General features: G+C 36.7%; 1 protein-coding gene across 6 annotated transcripts in view; it reads left to right on the top strand.

Moving 5' to 3' along the window:
• The window catches only part of pisd (phosphatidylserine decarboxylase), a 34,966-nt gene extending 28,510 nt beyond the window's left edge, over positions 1-6,456 (top strand). For all 6 annotated transcript variants that reach the window (XM_052093107.1, XM_052093123.1, XM_052093114.1 and 3 more), the window contains 3 exons: positions 1,252-1,401; positions 1,639-1,799; positions 5,080-6,456. In XM_052093107.1, coding sequence (XP_051949067.1) covers positions 1,252-1,401; positions 1,639-1,799; positions 5,080-5,304 — 536 coding nt within the window. In that variant the 3' untranslated portion in view covers positions 5,305-6,456. The remainder of the gene's footprint in view (positions 1-1,251; positions 1,402-1,638; positions 1,800-5,079) is intronic.
• The last annotated feature ends 14,925 nt before the right edge of the window (positions 6,457-21,381 follow it).

The following is a 21,381-nucleotide window of genomic DNA, read 5'->3' as shown; positions in this document are numbered from 1 at the left end:
CACTATTTTGATGATGAAATTGATTAAACAAATTTAGAAAAATTAAAACTGATGTCTTAAAAAAAACTTGAAGCAATGTTCACTTAATTGTAAAACTCGAGGAAACATGATTATTTATTATTTACATTGATACATTTAACTTTGTTAAATAGGCTGAAGTAGTGTCAATAGCATATTACCTTTTTATTCAGACAACTGAACTTTTGGTATTGTGACCACATTAATTCCATGCAGTATTGTTTATGCAACATTCCAAAAGTTTCAGAAAAATGCGTGGATGGAAACCCTGCTAGTAATGACGTCATTTGAAATTTGCTTACCTGATTATGATTGGTATTTTTTTCTTCTTCTTGCATTCGTTTTTATGCTTGTCATTTTTTTCTAGCATCTATTTAACTATATTTGCTGCTTTTCATTGCTAAACGAAGCGGCGTTAAGTGTTGGTTCTCATACACAGCCAACAAAAACTGTGTCATGACAACAGCAAAGTTTAAGGCACCTGTGATGTAGCATTACATTTACATACAGCCAAAGCCTTAAACTGAAACAAACCTAGAACTTCAACACATTTGATTTACTGCCTTGTCAAAAAATTGTGTTTTAGCTCAAATCAGTGTTAATCTCTTCACCGAAATCACTGACGAAAATGTTCGTTGACAGGTTTTTTTTATTTCGTCAACAATGACGAGGTTAAAAAGTGCATCATGACGATAATTACATTATTTTATTAAAGCATACTATTGACGAAAATATGAAGAGATAAAAATGATACTGCACGATATTAACAGTGAAAGATATGAAAAAGAGAAGAAACTTCTATATAATCTGTATATAGAAGATATTAGATATAGATTCATCTTACCCATTAATAGTTGGGGATTGCTGCGCTAGCTGAACACAGGCTAAATGAACCGCTTCAAAACAGGGTAAATACCTCATTCTAACGCATCCTATTTATACATGATTTTAATCACTATAGTAGGCTATATACACAACATATATGTAATATAACAACTTACATCTGCACAGTGAAGCGAATGAACAGGTGAACTTAAACTAAATGACGCGCTAGTCAGAATATGCATAATTTGCATTGCATAACTTTCGTTGTGAATACACTGTTTCCATAAGAAACACGCAATGCGTGTAAAACTGTGAAACAATTAACTCAAATTTAGTTTTTCCTATTGCTTTCCTTAACAAGATCAAAAGTGCCCAAAAATAATGTTTCATTACTTTCGTCCTGTTCAGATGAGGATGACCCCGGCACGTTCCAGGATTCCCTAGTAACTAAGGAGGGGAATGAATTGTTTCACTGTGTAGTGTATCTGGCTCCAGGAGACTACCACTGCTTCCATTCGCCCGCAGACTGGAGGGTGGCACACAGACGACACTTCCCAGGTCAGTGGCCTTTTAATCATATGTTTCTCTCTCTCTCTCTAAGTGTTATTTTGCCTTGCTTTCTGAAAATATTATTTGCTATCTTTTAAATAAATTTATCACATGGTCTTTTATGCTTCGGGTTTAAGCATCTTTTCTAATCTGATGGCGATTAAGCATTACATGATAATATCAGTGTGTGGTTACATAACTAAATCATGCTGCACATGTGGTCTGATTTATGTCTTTTTGTTATAGGTGCTCTGATGTCTGTGAATCCAGGAGTTGCACGTTGGATTAAGGAACTTTTCTGCCATAACGAGCGTGTGGTCTTGAGCGGAGAGTGGACACATGGATTTTTTTCACTCACAGCTGTAGGAGCCACAAACGTGGGATCTATACGCATCTATTTTGACAAGGTTAAAACTCTTACTGAATAATTTATCTAAATTTCAACATCAATTTAGTGTGATTAATTATAAAGAAAATAACACATAATTTAATGCAGTTAATCATCTCCCTGACCTGCACGTAAATTACATTATAAACTATTCAAGCTTGAAGTACCAACTCCTAAATGCATGTGGGCAATTCCATGGAAATGTCAACCATAACATGAAAACTAATATTTTTAATCTTATTTCTATTCATCATGCGGCCTTAATGGATATCATAACAATGCCTCAGAGTTCAAAGCCTGCAGTTTTCAAAGCGTTTTGGATGGTTTTACCTCACGATGGAAGTGAGGCTTTCACAACTTTCCGAAACTAAGAAATGTCACATCCGTAACACAATTTATTCCCCATTTATGTAAAACCGACAATGAATAAAAATGGACCGCTACATGTTCTTCGGAGTGCCAACCCTTCTACATTCTGTGGCTGTTATTAATTCTGGATTGTGCATTTCAATTCACAGAGTTTTTAAAAAGGTGTGTGGTCACATCCGTAACGCAAGCTTATTTTCCAATCTAAACTGGAAGAAAACTTGTCAATACTGAAACTTTTCTGATGTCTAGACTATATGTATAAAAATATAGAAACTATTTTTCTATAAAAAAACTATTTTTATTATACATAAAAATAGTTTGATATACTGGCAATGAGTTTATTATAAACCGATCAACCACATTATTAAAACCACATGCCTAATATTATGTAGGTCCTACCCGCATAGCCAACCCGCATCTCAGAATAGCATTCTGTAATGATATTCTTCTCACCTAAATTGTACAGAGCGGTTATCTGAGTTACTGTAGACATTGTCAGTTTGAACCAGTCTGGCCATTCTCTGTTGACCTCTCTCATCCATAAGGTATTTACATCCACAGAACTGCTGCTCATTGGATGTTTTTTGTTTTTGGCACCATTCTGAGTAAATTCTAGAGACTGTTGTGTGTGTGAAAATCCCAGGAGATCAGCAGTTACAGAAATACTCAAAATAGCCCGTCTGGCACCAACAATCATCCATGCGATTATCAAATCAGTCAATCGTGTGGCAGCAGTGCAGTAGATACAGGTCAGGAGCTTCAGTTAATGTTCACATCAAGCATCAGAATGGGGTAAAAAAATGTGATCTCAGTGATTTGGACCATGGCATGATTGTTGGTGCCAGATGGGCTGGTTGAGTATTTCTGTAACTGTTGATCTCCTGGGATTTTCACACACAACAGTCTCTAGAATTTTCTCAGAATAGTACAAAAAACATCCAGTGGGCATCAGTTCTGTGGATGGAAACACTTGTCGATGAGAGAGGTCAACAGAGAATGGCCAGAATGGTTTGAACTAACAAAGTCTACAGTAACTCAGATAACTGCTCTGTACAATTATGATGAGAAGAATATCATTACAGAATGCTATTCTGAGTTGCAGGTTGGCGCTGTTTTGGCGGCACGAGGAGGACCTACATAATATTAGGCAGGTGGTTTTACTGTTGTGGCTGATCTGTGTATATGAAGTTTAATAATTTCACATTTTCACTGAAACTGTCACATCCATAAACCTGGAATTGCCCATATGCGGAGCGTTTAAAGCACCTGCAAACTTCCAAACCTCTGTTCATCTTCATGCCATAACTGCAAGGTTTTGGTTAATATGATACAACATGTTGGCTAATACATTTGGACATAAACATCCATCTTTACGAAAACCATTTACGTGCTTAAAAGCCACAGGATCACTGTCAATGTTGTACGATGCTTTTTTCCTTTGTGAAAATGCACTGTGAAACCATTTGAGGTTTTATGATATTAACAGAAGATTGAGCCAAGAGTGGATTTGGCCTCATTCCTAATGGGAGATGGGGAACAGTGTTGACACGCCACTGGACAATAGCAGGTTGTGTAACAATGTGGGTTAATGGGTGAGTGCATAAGAGTGGATTGATAAGTGGTCACCTGATTGCTTTCACTTAACTTAATAAGAATGGCATTTCATTTGCAACTCTCTTAGCGCGTAGAAGGATGTGACCTCATTGTGTCACGATCTGATAATACAAAATTTCTTAAATTGCATACTTTCACTAAATCCTCTGGATTTGAAATGTTTTTTTTTTAAGAGGTTCCCTGTCGAATTACCAGATTTGATTTTTTTTTTATTAATTTGGCATTATAACTGCTTTATTCTGTTTTCTGGTTAGTACTACACAGTGGGTCAACTGGTCGACTTGTGTGTTTTTGTTTTGCTAATTGCTAAACGCTTAAACAAAGAAATAGTAATGGAAAAATAGTATTGAAAAAATATGTTTAACATTATGTACACTCATGAGATGAGTGAGCTGAGCGCACATTCATGACCACCGCCATTTTAAGATAACATGGCAAGTGGAATATTACTCTCTTTTTCTCAATAATCCCCTGTATTTGGACGCTTTTACTTGCAGATTATATTCATGATGGCTGACGTAAATAGCACATTTCTACAAAGGCATTGCTAACCATTTTAGTGTGATGCTGCAATTATGCTGCTAGATGTCAGCGAGCATGAACATAAATATTACTGAATGCGCCTTTTTAAAAGAATCAGATGTAATACATTCACTACAAACATTTTAGGAGTTTATTCATAATTAATAACAGCCCTAACAGGGTCCTAACACGTATCGCAGCAGTTCCAAGGTGAAACATCCACTGTGTGGTGCCAAATGCGTGTTACATTTTCTCCCAAACAGATAAGGATTTTAATGTTAAAAATCTGTCGAGTTTTAAATGAACTAAACCAACCTACCTACCCTTAACCTTAAACCTAAACATGACCAGTAGTGCCATAAAATGAATGTGAGATCCTTTGCTTTGCAAGTTCAATGCTCTATCAGTAGAGCTACCACACTATTTGATCGCTCTTGAACATGTTTGTATATGTAGTAGGTTATGTACTGCAATCGTTAAAATGTATTGTTTTAGTAGTCATGCACTATAGTAAAAGTGCTCATGTCATAAGATAGCTTTGTGTGAAGTTGAGGGTGACAAGTAAATATTTGTGAACTGATAATCAGCCTTTTTACTTGTGATTTGTTTGAAAAGGAACACAATTGTTTTAGCACATATAGTGTTTATTCCACCAGGAAACTGCTGCGACACGTACAACAAGCCATGTAAAACTCACTTTGCAAAAGTGTAGGCATAGTAAAGTGATTATATGAGACCTGATAAACAATCAGATTTTGTACATTAGCATTAACTAAATTGGTTTTCTTTTCTAGGAACTACACACCAACAATCCTCGCTACAACAAAGGCTCTTACAATGATTTCAGCTATGTAACGAACAACAACCGAGAAGGCGTGACGATGAGGAAAGGAGAGCACCTGGGCGAGTTTAACTTGGGCTCTACTATTGTACTGTTATTTGAAGCTCCACAGAACTTTACCTTTAGTTTGCAAGCAGGCCAGAAGATCCGTTTTGGAGAACCTCTCGGGACAATGTAATGGCGTCGAGAGGGAAATGGAATTTGAGGTTGGACACGCTAATCTGTGTGCAGATGCATTCAGGGTTTCAAGAACTAATACACTTACATTTGCAGAGATGTACTCTGTTTAACCCGAGATACATGTGTGTTCATATGTACTCACTCAAACCACCACTGTTGCATTATTGCCATTGGGTTCTCCCAGTCATTTTCTTGGGGTTTATACACTTTTGTCCTTTTTATTGTAACATAATTTTGAGTCAAAGCTTAGACCATTAAGTTGTAAAGATTTGTTTACCATGAATGCCATCCAGCTTGCTCTAAATTATTTTTCTATTTTGTTAAATGATTTTGTTTTTCTCTTTTGCCCATATTGCCTTTGGCTGGAGTCAATGTAGAGGGGTTTACATGGTCGAGGATATCCACAGCTGACTCTACAAGCATCGGGATATACCTCCTACTCGTAAAAATAAGGAATGTACAAGAGATTATGGCTCTTTATTTTATCAATCCTTCCTTTACTTTTTACCAGACTCTCGTCTCTATCTTCAATACAGTTCTCTCTGTTCAACTTTTGTGCACCACTTAATGAAGGTGCAAGCGATTTTGACAATAAAATCATTGCCACAGTTACTTACTAATGAGAGAGTTCTGGGAAAGTCAAACAATTATCACTGCCATTGTTCTCTGATTTTTAATTATGCCTTTGCTTGTTGGTCTAGCGATTAGTTTTTGAGATCTGTGTTAAGTATTATGCTAGTAGAGAAAGCTCTACTCTGTTTTTGTCTCAATTTGATTAGTGCCAAAAATGCAAGATATATTTTTACTAACACATGTTTTTTGCCCTTTTGATATGAATCAAATTTCTCTTGTGATTTTATGGTTTACGTTCTTGGTGTTTTCTTTGTTTTGTTTAACAAGCATGTGGAAAGTTCAACAGACTATACTGGAATAAAGACACTCCTAACTCCCCCAATCTGCACCACACATATGAAGATAAGGGAAAGGACTGTTGTACCAGAAGCTTGGGCCTCTGGGTTAGATTTGCTTTGAATGTGTTGACAACCAAACACTGAGTTTTGTGAAATGTATTAATTCAATTCATTTAACATAGAGGTTAACTACAAACTAGTTCAAAGCGCAAGAAAAATGTCTAATAAATTTTGAAGATTATTTAAAATGTTGTTCACTATTTTGTGTATTGTTCTGACTATAACTAGGGAAAAGTAACATGGTATTACCACGGAATTTGTAAATGTGCTATGGTAATACCATGTTTGTTTGTTTTTTTCAAGGTTTCCATTCCCTTTGACCAATTATTTTCCATGACCATTACAGTTCATTAAATATTTTACAGCCTCTAACTTTTCTTTAGTATTTGGCCAGATTGCTTTACTGTTAACGGTAAAACAAGCGTAATAATATAGAACTTTAGAATGTTTATATTTTCAGTTTGTGATGGATTAGTACATTAAGCTTCTTAGAACAGAAAAGATTTGACCATCTTTTTAAAGGAAATGTGATTCATCATTACATAAACCTGATTAAAAATGAGCAAAATCTCAGTGGAATGTTGATTAAAATGTCCACATGCTTTTAAAGGATTGTATCAGGAACAAAGTCCTTTCCTCAACCCATGGACCACCGTATTTATTTTCGAGGGAAATTAAATCAAGGCTGTGAGGAATAGACTTTGTGGGTTGTGCTGGGTTCTTTTTTTTTTTAAGTGTTTAGGATCATTCCAATGACTAAACAGGAAAAAGTTTAGATGCTGTCTAGGAATTTTTTATGTAGTACATGGCATAGACTTTATTCACAGTACCGCCATCTTTGACTTTTGGTTGAAATGAAAATGAGGGACTTAACGTATTGTGCCCTTTTTTTTTTCTTTGCAATTTATGGTGAGCGATTTGTAGATCGTTCCTTTAATACATGTGCCTGCTGATTTACTGCACAAACACTCAATAATTATTATTTTTTACCGCCTTAACTTCTTATTTGTGCAGATAACCTTCGAAAAACTACTTGTGACCTTTGAGTTTAAATGTAACCATTGATGGACAATGCTGTTAAAATCTCCAAATGTCAATGCCAACTTTGTAGGACTGAAAACATGCAGCGACCATAGTTGCGTTCACCCAACTATGACGACTTCCGCTTCACGAACATGGACATGTGAAAAGGGTCCATATATATCTAATTTTCAAAAACTCATGTTAGTCTGGAGTTTTTTTGTCTACTGAGATTTCTTCTTAATTATATTTTCAATGTTTCATCAGCAGAACGATTAAAAACAATTTTGAAGTGACTGTAGGTCTATCCCCCACAGCCTCGTTGTCACTTCCGCCTAAAATCAAAGATGGCGCTTTTGTGAATAAGGACATGAGCTTCATCGTTGTGCAAGGTTTTGAACAACATTTATTTTTTTAATTGTCATACACGCAGTTTTATGACCTCATATATTAATTGCGACACAACATGGAATATTTTTTACTTCTACACTGGCAAAGGTTGAAAATATTTAAATTATATGGTCCCTAAACCTAAAAAATGTATTTTAATTTTTTTTTTATTTCCCAGTAATTTGTAAACTATCCACAAACCAGACATGGGCAAAATGCGGAACCGGCCCGTGGACCATCTCAATCCGGTCCTCAAATGAAAACAAAACGACCCCCAAAGAGTCAATAAAAGGCAGCACTATGTTAATGAACCTCGATGCGAATGATTACAAAGAGTCTGTACGGCTTTTTAAGTCGATTCCAACAGAGGGCGCTGTGTAAATTAGATTGGACTAAAGGCCTCAAATTGACTCTCGCTCACCTCTTGCTCAGACTCTGTGATGACGGAATCTGGGATGAAGTTTAACAAAGAGAAACGTTGACTCTGAATGTCACATTTTTAACCAAGAATGTCCATCTAAATATTTCGTCACATGTGTTGGTTCAAAGGCGGTATGTTTGATATGCCAAAGCTTGGTTCACTACGTACGCTGGACAACTACTATGGCTCACTGAAGGAAACACAGTTTCCACGCACAGAGTATGCTTGTTTTGTTGAGCTCCACTTATGTGTGCGAACACATACGTGGGCAGGCCTAGCTCTCATTCAGTGATGCAAGTCTGTACTGCAATGGTATTAACGTTTGAGTTACCTAAACAAGTAAAAACAGTCTCGCACAGTTACACATGTAATAACAGAACAGAAAATTATTTGAGTAATTACTTTACAGATGTAATAAAGTCAACATTTTCTAAGACAAAGTTCTTATTTTTTAAACAACGACCCAGGCCTTCTGGGCTGGCAAATAGGGTTTTGTAAAGTAATCTGTCATAATTCATGTACATGATTGAAACATGTTTGAATTCAATTGTCCAATATGTGGCTTCAATAATTTAAATGCCGCACTGCAGTAAACCGCTGTTACCGTCATGTCAACTACACATACACACGTTTTGCTGTTAGTGTTTCAGTGCATATATTGCATTTTATTATTATTATTATTATTATTATTATTTAACACAGACAATAGATAGTCCAATTTTCTAACTTCTAAACTTGTGCCATCTGCAGGTAAAGTTTGTTTCTCAGCAGTGCGAGTTGTACTGTAATAAGCGGACTCCCCCTGCTGGTGGAATGGCAGCCTGCACTAAACAACCATTTCATCTATCAATTGAGAAATTAACCATTCGTCTTATTTCGGTCAGAATTTCACCTACCCACATGGAGTCAGGTATAGTTTGCAAGTTTATTTCTGTGTCTGTCCCTTTATCCGCGTAAAGGTGGCGTAAAAGTTCAAAAAGGTAAGCGCCACCGTCAACTGTGACAACTTGGTTTTAGCCACTACTGTCATTAAAAAAAGAAAAGTCTGAAAATGAAGAAGGAAACAACAAAACTTTTGAAGGCATCTCACACTGTTTGAAGGAGATCTCATTTGAATCTGTTATAATTCTAGAGTATCTGGCCTAAGTGTAGCTAACAATGGCTATCATTTACTTGGGTAGAGTTCGTCCCATTGTATTTTAGCCTGAAAAATACAACTGAAGGCTTCTTACACTGTTCGAAGGATATCCCTTAATTTATTATGATTTTACAGTAATAATTGGCCTACTGAAAAAATGCTTTGTATTTACACGATTTAATCATGCACATCGGTTCCATATGATTCGATTAAGTTACATCAACATATCTTTTCCTCTTAGTTTTGCTTGTTAATTCTTTGTCATTAAACATAATTTGCTCATGTAATTTCAGCATGATGGAATAACGTTTTGGGGCACTCAGTATGTTTTGTCTTTGTGTCATCTTGGAGTTACACTGACACCTAGCGTCTTGGATGCAGAATATTTTAAAATCAACAGTTTTCAGTTTCAGATGTCATTTGTAGAAATGTAGTATTCACAGTCAGCCAGGATGACTTTAATCAATGAGTGAAAGTGTCAAATAACAGGATGGTTACTGAGATTAAGCGAATAGTATTCGGCTGGTCATGTGATTCAAACATGGCCGCCCCCATTTGTGGAACCTCTCCATGTACAATAAAACAGCTTTTACAATGTTACTGATATAACTGGAGCCTTCATTTGAATGTGAGTGCTCATGAGTTTCTACATATATTGCAAAATTACAATTCATGTCTTTAGGAGTTAAACTTTTTTTAATGAGTGTACCTTTAAATAACCCATTTCATTAGTCTCAATGATTTTATTTGTGTGCCTAACATAATTCATTTCTTCAGTTTAATATTTATGTCACATTACTGATTTATGCTATTTCAAATTTTTACTCCACATCAAAAACACAATTTGTTGAGATCACAAATAATATATTTTAGTAAATCGGACAACCTGCATTTTCACGTTTTTCAGTGAGCTAACTTACAATGGTAAATCGTTTTTCTGAGTAGCAGTCCTAGCTTTACAGACAGTGGCGTAACTTGGATCTATAGTATATTTTTCAATATTCTAGTATGTTTCTTATATATCAAAATACTTATATGAGTTTCCTGGCCTTTGTGTGACCCAGGAGAGAGCATATGAGGTTACTAAAAGTGTTGATGCTGCAGAGGCCACAAAGAGCACCCAGCTGTAACAAAATAATGAGACTAAGGACCTTGAAGATAGACTAAAGCCAAGTTTCTACCAGTAAAAAGATATCAAAAGGCTCTGTGAGATAATGGTGGCAAATAGTATCCATTGGTTACAAAAATAACAAAGGGGCACAGAAATGAGGTAATGCCAGATAACAAACTGTATAGAAGAGGAGGTTTTGGACTAAGACAGTCAGAACGGACAGCTGGCCGGTCTCATGTTTGTTGGTGTTCAATAAACTACAATTTTGACATCTGGAACTCAAGACTCCGAGAGTTTTCTTACAACTTAGAGAGATTCATCGCGATATTCCACGACAGATCATACGGCCCCCAGTGCAAAGAACCTGGGCGCTCTCCTTTGGGACCCTGGGATGTTTATTGCCATCCGTCTGGCCACAGTCATTTTTAAGGTTCCTTTTGGTCGAGTGTTGTTGGCACCCCCTCACCCCGTGTCCTTGGGCAGCTGCCCTCCCTGTAGATATGTCCACGATTACAGGTCAGCCTACGTATGTGGATGGACAGAGCATGAATACTGTTTGCTATCAGCAAACAACAAATAATATCTGGTTATTGTCTAAAGATCGAAAGACAATCATCATATGATTCATCAGATATACCAATATCAATTTACATGAATTTTTAGTTGAGTTTTTAACTTTTTAACTATTACTGTTGTTATTTTTACCATGAAGTCTAATGGTTCTCTCTCCTGATGCTTGACAGACCGTTAAATTAATTCTAAACAAACAGTGACACCAGGAGAATATAGTCTGAGCATTTTGCACTTTATGGGAATATTGGATGGTATAAACAGTAAATGTAAATGCATTTAAAGTTATGTGCAATTTCTGGGTGACACAAGTTTCTTTACACAAGTTTTTCTTTAACCTACTGGTGTTCTCCACGTGTCTTGTTCTGTGTTGTTCCAGGAACTACGGTGATCTACCGCTGTGCCCTTGCCCTAATAAAGCCCTGCATCCCAAACCGGTTGAGCTGCATATATCACTGGACTGTCTGCCTTTACTCAGGTAGAAGGAATTTGTCTGACTGAGTCACCTTGTTGGAAACTAGGTGGAGACCAAATTTTAGTATAATAAGTTGAAGAGTTGTTTACAGAGACAAAAACTACTTTATGGATCAAAAAATATATATTTGAAACATATCACTCATGCATAACATTTACAGACATTCAAAACATTTTGGCTGGCATATCATTGTCATATTTACAGCAGTCTGGCTCACAGTCTCAGGGCCAGAAAACTGTACACGCCCCATTTTATTAAATATATCTACTTCATACTACTTCATCAGACCTTTTTATTGCTTATCATAAAATAATATTAGTGTTATCAAGGTGTTCTATAATTTTAAAGCGATAGTTTATCCAAAATGAAAATTCTGTCATCATTTACTCACCCTCATGTTGTTCCAACCCCATATGACTTTATTTCTTTTGAGGAACTAAAAAGGAGACATTTAGCTGAATGTTCAGCTTAATCACTATTCACTTTAATTGTAAGGAAAAAGTCATACAGGGTTGAAACAACATCATTTTTGGGGTGAGCTATCTCTTTATTGACCAAATCAGTTGAGTCATTGGCAGCTTTAAAAATCCTGGCCACTATGTACCAGCTGTAAATTTAGAGCAACCAGAATAGCTTGTGTTTACAATGTTCCTTTGTTTATCACTTTGCAAAAGAATGTGGGTTCTTCTGCTAGTTTCGCTCTCTTGGGTCTGACGGCATGTTCAGGTGTGGCTCACAGTCTTGATCACTTTGATCAACAGAAACTTGGTGGAGCTCGTCCAGATAAAATGTTTAATAAAGAGAGCTGACCTCAAGTGTGGAGCATTAAAATCAGATAGTGCAGTGTCATTGTAATCCATAGAGATCTTCAGCCACTAAACACATCCTGAAGTTCACCAAAAGCAAGATTTTGATTTGATTGAGTCAAATATTGATTGATCGATTGATTGATTGATTGATTGATTGATTGATTAAAAGAAGTTCAAATAACAGTGTAATTTTTGTACTCCCAGCAGAAGAGGAGCTTGAGAAACAAATATGTGGAATTGACAATTTATTTATTTATTGCAAAATGATATTTACTTGGCTTGTTGTACGTATCGCGGCAGTTTCCTGGCGAAATGAACACTAGAGGCGCTACAATCAAAATTACTTTTATTCACTTTCAAATAAATCAAGTGTAAAAAGGCGGATTATCAGTTCATAAACGCTTACTTTTCACCCTGTTTCTCACACAGTATAATCTCATGACATCTAAACACATTTTCTTTAACGCATGACTTTTAATGCCTAGTGGACATTACACGACTTAAGCTCGTCTCCTTTGATGTTTTGAGTCTGCGACGAGAAGTCTCTGATCTCACGACGAAAGGTCTTGTTTTGTGCGCACTACTGGGACAGGCCGAGACGAGTTGCAGACGTTTTCAAAACTGTCTGATATCTTGACGTCTTTTCGTCAGGTGTGCGCGCTGTCCCGACAAGCGAGAGATGACAATGAGCCACAGCCAATGAAATATAGAGAGAGTACAAGATGAGGGCAAGACATCAGGAAGCAGAAGACAAAAAAATATTTGAATATAATAAAATCTAACTATTTTTAACTGTTTTTCTTAAATGTTTCCTTTTGCAAATAGCAAAATGGTCACGAGCTGTTCTTTCATGTTTGTTGAAAGAGAAGAGCAATTAGGTATTGGGTAGAATGAGACAATAATAATAATAAAATAAAATAAAACCTCACCTACCTGCTGTTTTTTTATTATCAGATGTTTTTATTTAGCAAATGGTGCCAATAAAGCACGAAAATGGGCGAGAGCTGTTCTTTTATATTTTTTTTCCGCATGTATCGAGAATAAACTGCGAGTTTGTGAATATATTTTGTTATCTTAAGTTTACTTTTTGCGATCTGTTTTGGAAACACTAATGGCAGCTGTAACGGCTGTTTTTCCGCCGGTTCCGTGTGTATTCATTGGGAAATAAGTGTACGATAAGAAATTTTAAAAAGCTAATGCATGAACGTACAATAGGGATACAGAAATTAGTGTAGTGTACGCTTGATTTAAGGCGATACATTTTACATTTGCATTACCAAACTTCATATAAAAGCTTGTTCGAATGTCATCAAATTGTGTGGTAGCTCAATTGATAGAGCATTGCATTTGTGATGCAAAAGACATGGGTAGTCAACAAGTGAGCCGAACGTGTCATTGAAGTACCTCAAAATGATGTGGTTGCTACAGCAATTGATTTTTCTCTCACTTTTGCTTTTTTGACTCTATCGATTAGGTTGAGGTTTTAGGTTTAGGGTAGGGTACTACTAAACCTCATCTGTTTAACTGACTTTTAGCACCACAAAGAGGATATTTCATCTAGGAACTGCCGCGTTACGTGTAATGAACCACACACTATCATTTTGCAATGTCACCACAGTCACATAATTTTCATTTGTGATCATAAGGGGGAGTATCTAAGCATGCTTTTGCCTTATTGTGTTTTTAATCATGAACACAATATCAATGCTATTGGATCGGGCACACAAAGATAAGGCTGCTTTGGTGATTTAACAATAGAATTACAGCCAAATGTAACTTGTAACAAAAGCATTGTTTGACATACTAATCCAAATGTAAATATTTAAGATAGGATTCAGTGTAGTCACAGGAGGTCATGTCCAATCCTTAGGCAAGCGTCAAAGTTTGATCCCTGGATCATATGTAAAGCCCTGAAATCCAGTCGTTTTAGCAGTGTATGCAGTTTGGCTTCCAAAAGAAGCAATTTTGGGGGACAGAGTTATGATTCCTTCTCTGACTCCACATCTCTCTCTTTTGTAAACCCATAATCCATTACACCTTAAGGTACTCTTTTCTCATTTCTTCCTTCGGCACCGGCAGCAACAGGCGTAACAACGTCCCACCTGCTCTTCGTCTTCCTTCACCCTGTATCCCCCCTGGCTGTTGTGAGGAGGAGGATACTGGGTGCCGTTTGTGGTCTCTCCATAAACTGGCACATTTGCTGGGTTATTCTCCGCTGTTCTTAAGTTGCTATAAGGGTCCATGGAAGAGTTTTTGTTGTAGGTGCTCTCTAAGGCCATGGGGTTCATGATAATGGTGCTTGAGTCACCCTGAGCATGCAGCTTGGCACGGGGTATGGTCACGTCACCATATGGATTTTCAAGAGTGATATTCATGGTGAAGAAGCTTAGGCTGGAGAAGCAAATCAGGAATGAAAAATCAACACCCTTCTAGTTTTTGGATAGCAGATCCTGTTTCAGTCAGTTAAAACTGAATAAAGAGCATTACTGATCCAAAATACAAGAATTTCTTGAAAATCCCTAAGGGGGGGAGAAAAAAACAATTTCACTGTCTCAAGCATGTCAAAACAGAGATGGCTTGACAAGACAAACATTTTTTTTCACAAATCACAAATTTAAAGATATATTTCACCCAAAAATGAATGCTGCACTTTTTTGAGCTTGTCAGTCTCTATCCAGCATCAATGGAGAACGTTTTTAAAATGCTGTTTTCGGTGGAGAAAAGCAAAGTTCTAGTATGTATGAGAGGTGTCAACGCAGCAAAATTAATGCATTTAGGTCCGTAAATACGATGTGATGTGCGTTCAAGTAATTTTTGTCCGAAAGAACAGACCCATTTTCCAATTTTTACATTTTTCATATTTCTTCCTCTCTTTTTTACTTACTAGTGATGGCAGGAAGTTCTTTTAGCACCAGTGCAAATGAAAATGAAGAGCAAAGCCATACATTAGGTGTATAATGTATGCTTTATTTATTTTAAAATGTAGCAGTCTAGTGCGGCCACACACTAAGAAATTTTGTTTTGTTGCAAAAGCTTATCACTGCATAAACCAGTCTTATAAGTCTTATATTTTATTGTTATTCATCATTAAGAAAATAAAAAATGCACAAACTAAACTGCACAGTTAAAATCCCCAAGTAAATCTGAATTATTACCAATAATAATTAGCTTCCGCCAAGATTCTTAAATCGACACGCCCCCGACTTTCCGAGTTGGAGGCGTGGAGGCTCAAAGAAAAAGAGTTTCCCACACGTAATTACGACATTTCTGTTGCGTTCATGTGCGCTCAATGCATAAATACGATCATTCTGACATGACTTAAACGAAAACATATTAGTGTGGATTTAGCTTAACATTCATCTGTTGTTTTAAATGGAATAAAGAAAGTAAAATGGGTTTAGAACCTCATGAAGCTCAGTACACGATTACAGACATTTCATTTTTTTCCTTTTCCTTTAACATTCAGTAGTAAAATTATTTAGCGTACACTACCAAGTTTGAGCAAACCTTTTCATACTTAATTATTACTGTTTTTAAAAAAATGAATAAAAGTCATCAAAACTATGTAAAACATGGAGTGACCAAATAATGTTAAACAAATTCTATGTATTTTAGCTCATTCAAAGTAGCCAACCTTTGCCTATATTACATTTCTACACACTTCAATTCAAAAGTTTCTTGACCGAATCGTTCCTTGACAAACAAAACAAATCACTTGTCACGCACCAGTAAGCCTGAAATTGACAAAATGCTTACCGCTGGAGGCCTGATGGTGATTTCTTAGTGAGAATCTGCTTTAAGTTCTTGAAACAGCTGCACACTGTTGCCTCCTGAGCATTCTGTTCTTCTTTGTTTCTGAAAGAAGGATAGACAAACCTGGGCGCCAGGTTGGAGGGGAGAGGAGGAGGTGGCTAATCAGCTCACTGTGTGTCTTGTTTAAACATGGCGGGTGGTGTGCAACCCCAGCCTTGGGCATTCAAGCACAGCTGAAACCACAACGTGTGTGTGTGTGTGTGTGTGTGTGTGTGTGTGTGTGTGTGTGTGTGTGTGTGTGTGTGTGTGTGTGTGTGTGTTGGATGGGGAGAGGAGAGGAGGGTGGTGAGGATGAGTTCAGAAATGTTATAGTGAATTCTTCATTATTATAGAATGATACTACTACCCAAAAAGATTTAAAGAAATAGCTATTTCATCAAATGAAGAACCAAAGCAAGCACCTTTGAAGCTAGTATTCAAAAAATAATAATAATAATCTATAGATACTGTTATGCAACGAGATGGTTATCCTTTATACAAACATTACATCCTGTCAGAGTACACTTGATGTCCACAACACTGGTTCAACTAAAGTGTTTCTCCCTGTTAAACATTAACAGAACTGACATTGGTACTCAAATTTAGAAAGGGTGTTACAGGGAGGTAAACTAGAGAGAGAATTCAAATCTATTGCTTTTGTTGCTATTGAAACCGTTCCACAAACATGTTGCTAAAAATGTTATCTTTACGTCATCAAATGCCAGGGTTCTAAACCATCACATAAGATTGAATTACAAGCTCTTACAAAGTTGGAATATGTTGTAATTGAAGTGTACTCAATTTGTTTTAATCTTGTATAATTATTTGATATGCAGCTTATGCATGTCATATTAACAAGGACACTAAACTGAATATTTGTACTTTTAAAAATGCATTTATCATGCAACTCACACCACGTCAATTAACAAATATATTTTTTTAAATGTGACCAGTTACAGCACCTAAAATATACTGTACATGTTCCTTTGTACAGTGGACCCAAAAAGTGTTTGGACACTTAAGCCACTGCCAACATCCGTTTTTACCTCTGGGCTTTTTACATGGCTTACTGGATCAATCTCAAACCCCCGCTGCTCAGGAACCACAACACCTATTCTACAAACAACTGCAGTAAGTTGTTACAGCAGTAGAACCCCTGCAACAGGGCAATTGGGTGTCGTTTCAGCGGCATACCCGCACAGCAAAGCGAAACCTCTCTCCTGTTCCTGTTAGGATTTCCAACAGGTTCCCCCACTCAGAATTAGTGGTGGTGATTTTGAATAATTTCATAGACTTGAAAATGAATCATTCTAATTTGTTCACTGACCATATTTTATGATGACTGATTCATTCATGTCAGTCACGTACAAGTTTACCAGTACATTCAGTTTGTTCACGACATACAGGAAATGACCGACTAGTTCAGTTAAAGGGTGTACTCGTTCAGTGGGTCCAACCAATGATATGCTCCTTCACAGCCTGCTCTCTAATATTATTGGCTCATGCTGAAGTTAGTTATTACAAGCACAACAAAAGAAGACAAATGGAATTTTCATGTGTACAAATGTAAGAAGACACTTTAAAAATAGAATTTAAACACTATAGCCATTTTCACCACAAATGGCAGGTCATGTTTCCCTAAATTTTGCCAATGCTGGGCTTGCATGTCATTTTTACTGTTTGTCTTTAGTCATTTGTACACATTCATAATTTGGGGATCATGTTTTGAGAATACCTTTCACCCCATCTCAACCATTGAACGCGATCGACTCGCATGCCAAACTGAATGAAAGACACGCCTCCATCTCCTTCAGTCGGTCAGCAGATCTACAGGGTCAGGATTTGGTGAAGTTCCTGGATGGGCTCTTTATGAGTCTGCTCGACATAACAGGCCATAAGTTGGAAATTGAGCAATCTCACAGGGTTCCGGCTCAGCAATCCGCTGAGGGAGACAGGCCCCGATCAATTCTGGTCAAATTTCTGAGATCATCCGATAAAGATCTCGTGTTACGCGAGGCGAGGAATAAAGGATGGCTTTCTTGGAAGAACCACAGCATTTTCTTGTTCCCAGACTTTGCGAATTTGACAAGAGAGACACGTGATCAATTCAAGGAATGCAAGAAACTCTTAAATCAACAAAAGGACACTTTTGCACTAATGTTCCCGGCCAAATTGAGAATAGATGCTAAGGATGGCTGTAAAACATTCACATGTCCTCAGCAAGTGATGTCCTTCATAAAGTCATTTGAGTAAGTTATTTTGTGGTGCTCACTTTGCAGCTAAGTGGACTGACTGACTCACTGTACATTCACTTGACTGTCTGAAGGAACTGAGTGTCTTTTTTTGTGTTTGTGTGCTGGTTCCGCCTACTGGCTGGAGTTTGTTTTAGTGATTATCTTTTGTTGTGTAATTCTGTCTCACAACATTTGTATAGAAACACCAGACTTGAGCAATCTGATGGCAAAATTGTTGCGGGGGCTCTCGTAGGCGTGCATGGACTGTTAGTTTAGAGGGATAGATGGCAGCTGGCGCTGTCGCACACGTTTCTCTTTTTTCTTTTTGGTTGGTTTGGGGTTTGGATCATACAGGATCATACAGTATGCCTCATTCACCAAAAAAATCCAAAGCACAAGAACTCTGGGAGTTGGAAGGGAATATTAAATGTGCCGATGCAGAGCTGAAGCACCGAATGTCATCTGATGGCCTCAAAGAATTGACCCGATTGAAATACAGATATAATACTATTTTGTCGTAGAAGGTGGAGTTTTGGCTATTCAGGGCAAGACAGTCATACTTTCAGTTGGGGTACAAAGCAGGAAAACCTCTGGCTAGATATATAAAACAGAGAGAGTCTTTTTCTACCATTCCCTCAGTGAAATCTGCTGGTGGTGAAATATTTACCTCACCCATTGATATTTTATGATTTTAAAGAATTATATCTTGATCTCTATAGTTCTACATCTTCATCTTCTGATGAGGATATTAGCAACTTTGTGGAACCATTAGAAATTCTAAACTGACCAAAGAAAAAGAGAAATAAAAGAGAGATAAAACAAAGATAGACTTGAGAATTATGCAATAATTTGTGGATAGGCATTAGCATGGTTTAGGTTGCATTTATCCGACCGCTACCACCTTGTCTGTGTTAATAAGGAGTTGTCAGTTCAAGCCAAAGTTAAGGATGGAGTGCCACAGGGATCAGTTTTATAGCCTATTTTCTCCTTATATATGCTTCTTCTGCCGTTTTGTGGTCCGTTCTTCATAATGCAGTGGCGTATTTTAGCTTATCTCAGCCCATTCAGCCTGTTTTGTTATGACACATGCTCTCTGTTTTTAATGCTGAAAAACTAGTTTATTTGTTCATGACCTCAAGACTAGATTATTGTTAATGCATTACTGGGAGGATGTCCTACAGGTTACATAAATAAACTTCATTTGGTTCAAAATGCAGCAGCTAGAGTGCTGACTAGAACCAAGAAGGACGATCATATCAGCCCCATTTTATTGTCACCACATTGGCTGTCTGTTAAGTTTTGTATTAACTTTAAAGTTGTGTTAACTACATACAAATCTTTGAATGGTCTAGCTCCTCTGTAGTTAAGCGACCTTCTATCGCGCTATAATCCATCATGTGCACTACGATCGCAAAATCCACAAAAGAAGATAGATCCTTTTCCTGTTTGACTCCTAAACTATGGAATAGTCTTCCTATTATTGTTCTGGGTTCAGACACACTCTCTCAATTTAAATATACTGGACTACACTCTCTTTAAATGGCATACATAGACAATAACATAATACCAACTAAAGCCTTCATCAGCCAAATAACAAAGGAATACACCTACAGTACATGACCTTTTACAGTATATACAGGATGGACTTCAAAGACGCTTAATCGTTAATCTTTCAGTTCATACAAAATCTATTAGTTTAAACATTGGCCACTAATGTTTACTCTTACTAATTAAAAACATAACCTGTACTACACATAGATAACTAATGCTGTATTGCCAGAGGGGAACTGGCTTCCCCAGCTTTGCCTGGTTTCTCCCAAGGTTTTTTCATTTGTATTATTATAATCTACTATCACGTTATTCAATTAAACCACAGGAGGACTTTAAGACACTACGGTCATTACAAATTAATGTTCTGTTAGAGCATGTTTTTCTTCAAAGCTCCATTGAAACGGTGTGTGTCGTGAAGACCACTGTACAAATAAAAATATCTTGATGTATAACAAAATATTAAACCAAGTGGCAATTTTTTTTTATATATAAAAGCAAAAACTCAGTTGTCAAGCAAAAATATTTCACAAACATAAGTTAGTTAGGTTTTCAGTTATAAAACAATTCACAGTAGTGGTGTTATTCACCATACAAACCACGCAACTGGCGAGGTGGGGGGTGTTCTGTGTTCACACGCGGATACGCTATTCTCAGCGGTTTACGGAGTGGTTCACGTGCATTGTGAAGGCAAAGTGCTGCAGGTTCACCCATTCGCACACTGTATCACAGAAATGGAGGTGGTGACAGCATTTCGGAACAATGTAAACTGTGAAATACATACTGATACTGACAAATAAAAGCTCCAGGTGAAGGTTAAGTCAATACGACAGAAGTACATATATTGCTATTGTTTAAAAAAGTCCTTCAAAATAATAATATTAATTCAGCATATTATAATAATCATCTTGACTTGACAATAATGAATAATATTCAGCTAGTTTCCAAAATATAAGGGAGTGAAGATGTAGTTTTTGTTCATTCACAAAAATGGTAAAAATATACTTGAATAAACGATGCCTTTTTATTACTATATTTATACGCACACACCATTCTTCTTTGTGCTCATTTAGTGAAAAATATTAATTTTTGAATCGAATTGGCTAAAAACATATGATTTAAAATAAAGTTTATGTCATTTCTGAGCTAATAAACAAGTATCAAGATATGTTTCAAATGTCAACAAACCTAAAAAATATCTCATTAGGAATTTTTTAGCCATATTGTCCCACCCGGTTGGACAGTTGCATGGGGCAAATCGTAACAACACCCCAGACAATACATATTTTCTGGTTGCCAAATCCTGTGGATCATGTCCATATTTAATGTGATAAACTAAATCTGCAGTTACTCTTTTAAAACACCTGAACTTGAGGGGAACTGACTTCATACATCCAATTTAGATGAACTTTGGCCTTTTGGTTAAAAGTAATTGTGAACCTGTCATATGAAAGCAAAGTTAGTCTTTTAGCATTATTTGTTTGTAGATGCCACTTGGGTTGATGTTTTGTTATCCAATGCAACGATATTCAGAATTTTAAAAGTGACTTGAGAGTCCAAATATTATTTTGTGCCACTGTATCTATTTAACCTAAA

This window comes from Xyrauchen texanus, chromosome 3 (genome assembly GCF_025860055.1).
Source record: "Xyrauchen texanus isolate HMW12.3.18 chromosome 3, RBS_HiC_50CHRs, whole genome shotgun sequence".
Classification (NCBI taxonomy): domain Eukaryota; kingdom Metazoa; phylum Chordata; class Actinopteri; order Cypriniformes; family Catostomidae; genus Xyrauchen; species Xyrauchen texanus.
Note: the sequence above shows the minus strand (reverse complement) of the source record. Positions and strands in the feature narration are given on the sequence as shown.